The 10852-nt window shown below is 44.3% G+C and overlaps 1 protein-coding gene and 1 non-coding gene across 2 annotated transcripts; one reads left to right on the top strand and one right to left on the bottom strand.

Moving 5' to 3' along the window:
• Positions 1-1351: 1351 nt before the first annotated feature.
• Positions 1352-4365, bottom strand: ZSCAN4 (zinc finger and SCAN domain containing 4). The gene is made up of 3 exons (XM_066374705.1): positions 3982-4365; positions 2850-3018; positions 1352-2379 (listed from the first exon to the last, which is right to left on the bottom strand). Exons 1-3 carry the CDS (start codon positions 4363-4365, stop codon positions 1634-1636), a joined length of 1299 nt encoding a protein of 432 aa, XP_066230802.1. The 3' UTR covers positions 1352-1633.
• Positions 4366-8651: 4286 nt separating this feature from the next.
• LOC136401920 (U6 spliceosomal RNA) lies at positions 8652-8758 on the top strand. The gene has a single exon (XR_010750843.1). It is a non-coding gene; the product is annotated as a U6 spliceosomal RNA (small nuclear RNA).
• The last annotated feature ends 2094 nt before the right edge of the window (positions 8759-10852 follow it).

Here is a 10852-nt window from a genome sequence, read left to right as displayed (position 1 = left end):
CCCTCCTTTTTGATATTGGAAGACTCATCTGTCAAGGTTCGTATTTTATCAATACAGAGTCGGTCCATTGCGTGGGATGTGACATCTTTGTATCTAAATGTGCACTTTTGCCTGACCAGGCGATGGCACACTGGATAGAGCGTCAGACTGGGATGCGGAAGGACCCAGGTTCGAGACCCTGAGGTCACCAGCTTGAGCGCGGGCTCGTCTGGCTTGAGCAAAAAAGCTCACCAGCTTGGACCCAAGGTCTCTGGCTCGAGCAAGGAGTTACTCAATCTGCTGAAGGCCTGCGGTCAAGGCACATATGAGAAAGCAATCAATGAACAACAAAGGTGTCGCAACGAAAAACTGATGATTGATGCTTCTCATCTCTCTCTGTTCCTGTCTGTCTGTCCCTGTCTATCCCTCTCTCTGAGTCTCTCTCTGTCCCTGTAAAAACAAAAAAACAAACAAAAAAAATAAATGTGCACTTTTTCCTTACAGTTATTATTAAAAATGAATAGGGATGTAAGCATAATTACAATATAAAACATGAACAAATGTTTTTATTATGCATTGATCATATTCTATTGTATTATTGTTGCAGGGAATAAAATGTTTCTTTTATTTACAATATTGTTTTCTTCAATTTATTTTTGTCCCTCTTTTCTAATGGAAGCCAGCTCACACATGGATTCCAAATAACCAGCACACATACTTCTGCCTCAGCGCTGCCCAGAGTTCTTTTTCTCCAAACTGCCTTTTCAAACTGGGTGGGCCCAAGAAGCTCTTTCACCCTCCTCCAAACCCACCGTCTTTGGAAGAAATGAGTGGATACCCTTGGACTTTTCTGGTATTTGTTCATAAAATAGCACTTTCCAACTTGCAATTACCAGTCATCATCATGTCTAGTTTAGCTATTAATATTTCCAGTGAATTAAGGCGTATTTTCAGGTTCCCACCTCCCCTCCCCACGTATTTAGGTGCCTGTGGCTGCATTAAAAGAAAGGGTATGGACAGAGGACAGGGTAGCAGGCAGAGATTGTATCCTGTGGTTGGGCTTCATTATCTACACATATGGGACACAGTCTTGGTTTTTAAAGAAATAAACAGCAACATTGCACTTTCATTTCTTCAACAGGTATTTATTTATTGGTTATCTGAAATGTGTCAGCCGCTTTCTAGGCACTTGAGATACTTTGGTGAACAAATCATAAATTTCCTCCCACACATACTTTTTTTAGGTGAGAGGAGGGGAGATAGTGAGGCAGACTCTGGCATGCATCCTGACCAGGATCCACCCAGAAACCCCATCAAGGGCTGATGCTTCAGTACCAAGCTATATTTAGTGCCTGAGGCTGATGCACTCCAACAGGGAGTTATCCTCAGTACCTGGGACCATGCTTGAGGTGGAAGGGGAAGATAAGCAGATGGTTGCCTCTCCTGTGTGCCCTGACAGAGAATCAAACTGAGAAGTCCATGATGGCCGACACTCTATCCACTGAGCCACTGGCCATGGCCCTTGACCTCCTTAAACTTACATTCCAGTGGAGAAGAAAATGAATGAAAAATACACTGGGGAAGTTATCAAGTATGTTCTAATTAGGAAGTACCGTAGAAATATACATACTCGCAGGCACATTCAGATGCATTATTACATCGAGGAACCTTCTTGTGCGAAGGAAGCACGTCTCCGGGTAGGTCTCTGGTGCGTCCTCAGGTGGCGGTGGTAGGTGGATGACTGGCGGTAGCGCCTCTGGCACAGAGAACACACGTAGGGCTTCTCCCCCGTGTGGATCCTCTCATGAGCCAGAAGGTTGGTTCTGTGGCTGAAGGACTTGGTACACGTGCTGCACTTGTGAGGCTTCTTTCCAGCATGAATCCTCTGATGTATACGTAGGTCTGAGACCTGGAAAAACCCTTTGCTACACACGGCACAAATGCATGTCCTCTCATTCCTGTGTCTTCTCTGATGGACTTTTAAGCGAGAGAAATACCGAAAGACCTTAGAACATTTCTCACACGTGTGTGACTTCTGGGCTCTGCAGACTGTTTTTCGGCGTTCCCCACATGTGGAGTTGCCTGCATGGCTCTGGTGGGTAGCGACAGGCTCAGGGTCGACCTGGTTCCGCCTGGAGAGAACTGCTGGTCCCACCTCCACAAGGACATCCTGATGAGAGGGTCTTTTCTGGGATCCTTCCTGGGACCTACAGCTGCCTCGACGTGCTCTTTTGAGGCTGAGTGGATTCTCCAAAGAAACACCTTCTTCTTCAAGCCCAGGACAGTTCTCTTCCGGGAGAATGAGTAAGGAAGGCATTTGATGGCCTCGACCAGTAATACTGTCATTGACTTCAGCAGTTGTCAAAGAAATGTTGACACCATTTTCTTTCTCTTCATCTCCTGTGAGTGTAAATAAAGGACTCAGTGAATTTTTAGCTAAAAAAGAGCCCACATAGGCCCTGGCTGGTTGACTTAGCAGTAGAGTATTGGCCCAGTGTGTGGAAGTCCCGGGTTCGATTCCCGGCCAGGGCATACAGGAGAGGCACCCATCTGCTGCTCCACCCCTCCCCCTCTCCTTCCTCTCTGTCTCTTTCCCCCTTCCACAGCCAATGCTCCATTGCAGTAAAGTTGGCATGGTGCTGAGGATGGCTTCATGGCCTCCGCCTCAGGTGCTAGAATGGCTCCAGTTGCAATGAAGCAACACCCCAGATGGGCAGAGCATTGCCCCCTGGTGGGCATGCCAGTGGATCCCAGTCAAGTGCATGCGGGAGTCTGTTTCTCTGCTTCCCGCTTCTCACTTCAGAATAATACATTTAAAAAAAAGAGCCCACACAGAACATGCTTCTGGTGCCTGGGCTCCCTTCACTCACCTTGTCCTTTTGGCAGAGAAGAATCTTGGTGAGTCCAGGAGTATGTCCCCCTCGTGTTTGCCTCTTTGGGGAACTCTGCTGACAACTGTTTTGTTAGATGAACAATGACTTCTCTTAAGGGCATATTTTCAGAAAAGAGGGCTTCCTGTCCCTGCATGTGTACGTGGACCTGTTTAATAATAAAAAAAGAGAATCACCGATCACTGTCGTATATATAGGTCGACTATGTGAAAAACCTATCTAGTCAGGCTTTGAAAGATCTCTACACTGCCTACTCCCACACTTTCATTCTGCCCTTATCCCTATTTGCATTGCATTTCATGGTCATTTCTTCATTCCTAATGAAAAACGGCTGGCCAGCCTGACCGTTGGTGGTGCCCTGGATAAAGTGTCAACCTAGAACAATGAGGTCACCAGCTCGAAGCTCTGGGCTTGCCTGGTCAAGGCACATACAACAAGCAATCAATGAACAACAAAGGTAAAGCAACTAGGAGTGGATAGTTCTCTCTCTCCACTACACCCAGAAAATCAATATATAAAATGTTTCTAACGAAAGAAAAAAGGACAACACTAAGTCTTTCTGAGTGAAAAATCAGCTTGTATTAAGGCATTTCTCTTCATCCTTGTGCTTTCTGCCTGAGTTTCTCAGTGAGTCCTCTTACCATCTCACCAACGAAAAAATAAAATTTTTTTTTCTGAAGTGAAAAATGGAGAGGCAGAGAGACAGACTCTCCTACATGCACCCAACTGGGATCCACCCAGCATGCCCATTAGGGGGCGATGTTCTGCCCATCCGGGGCGTTGCTCTGTTACAACCAGAGCTATTCTAGCGCCTGAGGTGGAGGCCATGGAGCTGTCCTTAGCACCTGAGCCAACTTTGCTCCCATGGAGCCTTGGCTGCGGGAGGGGAAGAGAGAGACAGAGAAGGAGAGGGGGAAGGGAGGAGAAGCAGATGGGCGCTTCTCCTGTGTGCCCTGTCTGGGAATCTAACCTGGGACTTCCACACGCTGGGCTCACGCTCGCCTGCTGAGCCAACCAGCCCAATGGAAATCACTTAATAAATTAATGTTGGCTCCTATATGTCCCATATAATATATACCCCTTCCCCCAGGGGTCAGAACCCTCCACTCACCCAACCAGGTGGCTTCATGTAATCATCACTCAGGTCTTCCATGAATGTCTCCAAGTTTCTGCCACTTGATTCCCATTTCTCCTTCAACGACAACCTGTCACTGTAGTGCCTGTTGATCAGAAACTGTTCCAGCACCAAGTAAGAAATAATCTCATCCTTGCTGTGTTTTTCTGGCTGCAGCCATGCGTGAAATGACTTATAGAGTCCTTGCAGTTCCTGTCTTGCACACAAGTTCTTGTTCTTTGGAAATGAGCTGAGCCCATTGCTCTGGAGGCCAGAGACCACCCTTCCCTTTCGGAGAGCAGGTCTTTGGCTCCGTTTCCAGTACCTATCTTCATCCCTGCATGGTTCCGACAGAAATGAGGTTGTGAGGTCTCCATCCATTCTCAGCACTATGTCTCAGAGACTCAACTTCCAGAATTCAATTCTTGAACTCCTGTGTTGATGGTGGTGGATTATTCAAAGACCATAAGCCAGGAAGAGAAAAGATATGGATTTAATTCTAGCATATTAAAAAAAAAGATAAATTTCATGACCATAGGTGAATTTTATAAGATGTTTAAGAAAGAAATAATGTTAATCTTATCAAATTCTCCCAGAAAAATCCTTTTCATTAATGAAGTTAATTAATTAATTAACCTTCCTCATATCAAAATTTTAGAATTACATTAAGCAAAGAAACACTAGTGGCCAAAAATTCTCATGAGTATAGATGCAAAAATCTTAAACTACATATTTGAAAACCAAACCCAGTCATATGTAAGGAAAATAATACCTAACGAATTGGAGTTTTTTATCTTCTACATGCAAGTTGGGTTAAATTTCAAAAAGCAACATGAATCATTAACAGAATCAAAAAGAACATGCTATCTATTGACATTAAATATGCTCAAAAAAGTCAGTATTCAATCCTGAGGAAGACATTTAGTAAACCAGAAATATAATAAATACAGAAAAATGATTTGTCTTTGAAACTCAGAGATGGAAGCCCATTACCAACTCTATACAACATTTGTTGACTATTATTTCTATATGGTCTTATTTGGTTTGAAGGAAAATTCAAAATACTTTACAAACATTAGACTAGATAAAGTTAGCAAGCTGCCTGACACAGTTCAAGATTTCAAAATCAATGTCTGCAATAAGATAAGCAGATGAAATCAAAGTAATTATTGTATCACTTCCATGACCAACACCAAATATCTATAAACAAATCTAATAGAAGATATGCAAGATAACTGCATCAATAATACAAAATATTAATATATGGAAAGAAAAGCCATGAAAATAGATTGATTGAAAGACTCAATATTATAGAGAATGTCATTTCTCTCCAAAGTAATTATAGGTTCAATGTAATTCCAAGAACAATTCAGAAAATGCGTGTATGTGTGAAAATTGAAAAAAGTGACTCTGCCCTGGCTGGTTAGCTCAGTGGTAGAGCATCAGCCTGGCGTGCGGGGGACCCGGGTTCAATTCCTGGCCAGGGCACATAGGAGAAGCGCCCATTTGCTTCTCCACCCCCCCTCCTTCCTCTCTGTCTCTCTCTTCCCCTCCTGCAGCCAAGACGCCATTGGAGCAAAGATGGCCCGGGTGCTGGGGATGGCTCCTTGGCCTCTTGCCCCAGGCACTAGAGTGGCTCTGGTCTCGGCAGAGCAACACCCCGGAGGGGCAGAGCATCGCCCCCTGGTGGGCAGAGTGTCGCCCCTGGTGGGCGTGCAGGGTGGATCCCAGTCGGGCGCATGCGGGAGTCTGTCTGACTGTCTCTCCCCGTTTCCAGCTTCAGAAAAATACAAAAAAAAAAAAAAAGAAAAAAGTGACTCTAAAACGACATGGTTATTGCCTGACCAGGCGGTGGCGCAGTGGATGGAGCGTCGGACTGGGATGCAGAAGACCCAGGTTCGGGACCCTGTGGTCGCCAGCTTGAGCACGGGCTCATCTGGTTTGAGCAAAAGCTCACCAGCTTGAACCCAGGGTTGCTGGCTCCAGCAAGGGGTTACTCGGTCTGCTGAAGGCCCCCGGTCAAGGCACATATGAGAAAGCAATCAATGAACAACTAAGGTGTTGCAACATGCAATAAAAAACTAATGATTGATGCTTCTCATCTCTCTCCATTCCTGTCTGTCTGTCCCTGTCTATCCCTCTCTCTGACTCACTCTCTGTCTCTGTAAAAAATAAATAAATAAATAAAAATTAAAACGACACAGTTATCAAAGGGCCCAAAAATAAACACGACAGTTCTGATGGAAAAAATTTGGAGAATTTATAAAACCAGATAATAAAACCTTATGTGATTGTTGCTAATAAGTAATATAGTGGCATAATGGCACAAATATTGATAAATAGAGCAACAGAATAGAGCCCTAATACGGAGCGAGATGTACACAGTCCTTTGACTTGTAAAAAATATGACACTGACTTGGTGTCATTAAATGAAAGCTATAATCAGGTCTAAAGTATATTCATTTTATTATTGTAAACTTGTACACCTGAAACTTCTAACTTTATCAACCAAGGTCCCCTTAATGAATTCAAGGGGAAAAAAACAATAAAAAGAAAAAAAAGTACAGAAATATAAATGAAATAGAAGATATTTCTGTGCTGAGAAGTCCTGCTCAGACACAGACATCTGTCTGACCTCTGCAATCACACACAATTAATTCTTTTTTTTTTAATTGTTTATTGATTTTAGTGAGAGAAGAAGGTGGGGGGGGAGAGAAAGAGATCGATCTATTCTCGTATGTGTCTTGACTGGAGACTGAACCGACAACCTCTGAGCTTTGGGGTGATGCTCTAACCAACCAAGCTATCCAGCCAGGGCAGTCCAGCGATTTCTTAGGAAGCCACCCTTCATCACCTTTTCTGTTTTGTTTTGTTTCTCCTCCTTAAAAGTTACTTTTCCTTGCCTGAGCGGTGGTGGAACAGTGGATAGAGCATCGGTCTGGGCCACTGAGACCCAGATTTGAAACCTCTGAGGTTGCCAGCTTGAGCACAGGCTCACCAGTTTTGAGCACAGGGTCGCTGGCTTGAGCGCGGGATCCTAGATGTGATCCCATGGTCGCTGCCTTGAACCCCGGGGTCACTGGCTCGGCTTGAGACCCCTGGTCAAGGTACCTATGAGAAAGCAATCAATGAACAACTAAAAGTGAGGCAACTATGAGTTGATGCTTCTCATCTCTCTCCCTTCCTGTCTGTCTACCTCTATAAAAAAAAAAAAGTTACATTTGTTTCTGCTTCACTGCCTTTATCAAAGTTATGCCTTTACATTTACCTGTGTTTCTAACTCCTGCCCTTCAAACTGGTGTGGGGAAGCCAGAACAGATGGACTTGAGTTTGCATTACTCCTTATTTCTATTTCCAAATCACATTATCTGGGCAACTACAAGACACAACTCTTAGAAGGTTATACTGAAAAAAGAAAAATGGTGAATGGTTAAATCCATTTTATATATAATTTGACTCTTTATATACTTTGCAGATAAACACTTTTATCCCATCAAGAACGACCAAGGATAAATCCAGAAGAACCCCAGGAGGAAATTCGAGCTACCTTTTCTTTTGAAACTCCCATAGGACCTTAATAGAATGTTAATCTTCTCAGATCACGCCCACTCCACTCTCCCTTGCCCGAGGAAAAAGCACTAAGTCCTTAACAGGTACTGGGAGGCCTTGACCAGGCCTGTTCTCACCTCCTCAAACCCCCCATGTTAGCTGTTGTGACTCGTTCTCTATATCCAGGTACCCTGGCCTTTATTATTTTTCTGCATATCCCAGGCCCTGTCCTTCTGGGCCTCCCCACAAATTAATTTTTTTTCAGGACTACCCTGGGCACACACAGGTCCTAGGGACATAGCTGTGGTTAACATAAAAAACCTTAACATTAAAAGGCCAACACTTTCCCAAGATGTCATTAAAAAAATGAGTTACTAGAGCCATGGCCAGGTAGCTCAGTAGATGACAGTGTCATCCTGATACCCCAAGGTGGCAGCTTGGGCCCTCAGTTTCAGTATATACAGGAAGCCATCAATGAGTGCATCAATAAGTGGAACAAATTAAGCTTCTCTCTCTCTCTCTCTCTCTCTCTCTCTCCTCCTTCCTTTCTATCTCTCTCAAAACAAAAAATAAAAAGAATTACTAGAAACATAAAAGAAACAAGATAACACAGCCACACAAAAAAAAGCTTTTCCAGGAAAACTCCGTCAGGCAACATCAAGTCTTTTTTTAGGCCAGAGCAGTTGTCAAAATAGACCATACAGGACTCCCTTCCTGAAAAAAACAAACAAACAAACAACAACAAAAAAAAAACCTGTATCTTTGCACCTGGGCTACAATGACACCAACTGGCACATGCGCAAAACACAACTACAAAATTAGAAATATTTCTTTCATTCAGGAAACTCACCTCCTCGATAAGATGGAACTTTTAAGACTGGGCAATCCAGGACCAAAGGCTGAGCTGCAGATTGGCTGTGTGTGCACTGGGTTGCTCTGGTGCGCTTTCCCAAGGCTCTTACCCTTTATAGGAACTAGGGCTGGTAATGCAATTAAAGATGTGATTGGATAACAATCGGCTGCTGATCCCTATTTTCACCCTCTAGCTCCAAGCTCTCAGATACTTAGTATATCATCTCCTGGGCCTGGGGCAGGAGGCCATCAAGAAACATAGTCACGTGCTCGCTTCGGCAGCACATATACTAAAATTGGAACGATACAGAGAAGATTAGCATGGCCCTTGCGCAAGGATGACACGCAAATTTGTGAAAAAGAAAAAAAAAAAAAGAAACATAGTCACATTTCTGCAGGGAAATCTAACAACCTTCTCACAAAGGGGGAATGCAAAAGTTTAGCATTAGTGTATCCAATCAAGAAGTATTCAAGTCCCTGGTCAGATTGCATCATCATACATGAGTCTCAGACACACTGGCTCCTTTTCTGAGATTTGAGAAGCACCCAAGGGTAGCAGAGAACAAGCTCACGTTCTCTCTTCTCCTGTGTCAACAATCCCAGGTCAGTGGGTCTGAGGAGAACCCACCCCCTGGGGGACCACCCCCCACAGGAGGGGCTCCAAATCCAACAAAGAGACCACTGGGACTGAGATTAGGATCCTTAAAGCCGGAAAGGAGAGCTCCATGCTTATTTTATGTTTGGAGGGAGAGGAAAGGGTTCCAATAGTGAGAGGCCCCTGGTTTGAAAATCTGGCTGGGGTGTGTCTGTGTGCCAGTGGCGGTGGGGATGGGGGTGTGAGGAGGCAGGTGTATTCTTTACTGAGCAGGAGGAAATGCAGCAGGAAGAGCATCCATAAAACTCAGCACATCTGTTTCTTGACTCAGGTGAAGGGGAAGACCAGGGATTGATTTTTGACAAGGAAGGGGGCCATTGCACCAGCCTAATCTGTATGTTCTTTGCTTTTAAGTTATGACCAGAATCAAACCTTCCACAGCCAAGACTCACTTTCTCTCCCCTGGATTGTTGAGGTCATCCTACCAGCTTTGTTTATTCAAGAAGTCGCACACTTAGAGGGACCCTGCTAAAATCAGGTCTGACTCACGTTCCCCTTGTAGTCAGTCCTAAAACCCCCACATGATTTAGCAGTCACTCAGAGAAGACCTTCCCAAACCACCTCTGATGAAGGATGCCCACCCCCAACCCATCCACTCCTTCCCATGTGTCCCGGACACACTTTCACAAGATGCAATAAAAATGACATTAGGGCCCTGGGCTTGCCTGGTTAAGGCACAGATGGGAGTTGATGCTTCTTGCTCCTTCCCCCACCCCCACTCCTTCTTCTTCTTCTTCTCTCTCTCTCTCTCCTCTCTAAAATGAATAAAAGCTAAAGAGAAAAAAAAAGACATTAAGGAAAAAAAAAAAAGAAAATCAAACCAAAACAAAAATAAGCCTGACCAGGCAGTGGCGGAGTGGATAGAGCGTCGGAATGGGCTGCGGAAGACCCAGGTTCGAGACTCAGAATTTGCCAGCTTGATCGCGTGTTCATCTGGTTTGAGCAAAGCTCACCAGTTTGAACTCAAGGTTCCTGGCTTGAGCAAGGGGTTATTTGGTCTGCTGTAGCCCCCTGGTCAAGGCACATATGAGAAAGCAATCAATGAACAACTAAAGTGCCACAATGAAAAATTATTGCTTCTTGCCTAACCAGGCGGTGGCTCAGTGGAGAGCATAGAAATGGGACGCAGAGGACCCAGGTTCAAGACCCTGAGATCGCCAGCTTGAGCGCGGGCTCATCTGGTTTGAGCAAAGCTCACTAGCTTGGACCCAAAGTCCTTGGCTTGAGCAAGGGGTTACTTGGTCTGCTGAAGGCCCATGGTCAAGGCACATATGAGAAATCAATCAATGAACAACTAAAGTGTCGCAACAAAAAACTAATGATTGATGCTTCTCATCTCTCTCTATTCCTGTCTGTCTGTCCCTATCTATCCCTCTCTCTGACTCTCTCTGTCTCTGTAAAACAAAAACAAAAACAAAAAAACTGGAGAGAAAACTAGAAAGAGAGAAAAAAAAATTGTTGCTTCTCATCTCTCTCCCTTCCAGTCTGTCTGTTCCTATCTATCCTGACTCTCTGTCAAAAAATAAAAATAAATAAAATAAAAAGGACTTACTAGAAATAGAAAATTAACAAGAAAGAAAACCACAGACACAATGGGAAAACTTCTGATGCCAGATTTTTTTGTGTATGTGACAGAGACAGAGACAGGGACAGATAGGGACAGACAGAAAGAAAGGCAGAGAGATGAGAAGCATCAATTCTTCTTTGTGGCATCTTAGTTGTTCACTGATTGCTCCCTCATGTTTCTGGACCCTGGGGGGTGGGAGGGCGCTACAGCAGAGCAAGTGACCCCTTGCTCAAGTCAGTGACCTT

The sequence above is a fragment of the Saccopteryx leptura genome, chromosome 3 (assembly GCF_036850995.1).
Source record: "Saccopteryx leptura isolate mSacLep1 chromosome 3, mSacLep1_pri_phased_curated, whole genome shotgun sequence".
NCBI lineage: Eukaryota > Metazoa > Chordata > Mammalia > Chiroptera > Emballonuridae > Saccopteryx > Saccopteryx leptura.
The sequence above is the reverse complement of the archived record's forward strand: the minus strand, read 5'-3'. Positions and strand labels throughout refer to the sequence as shown.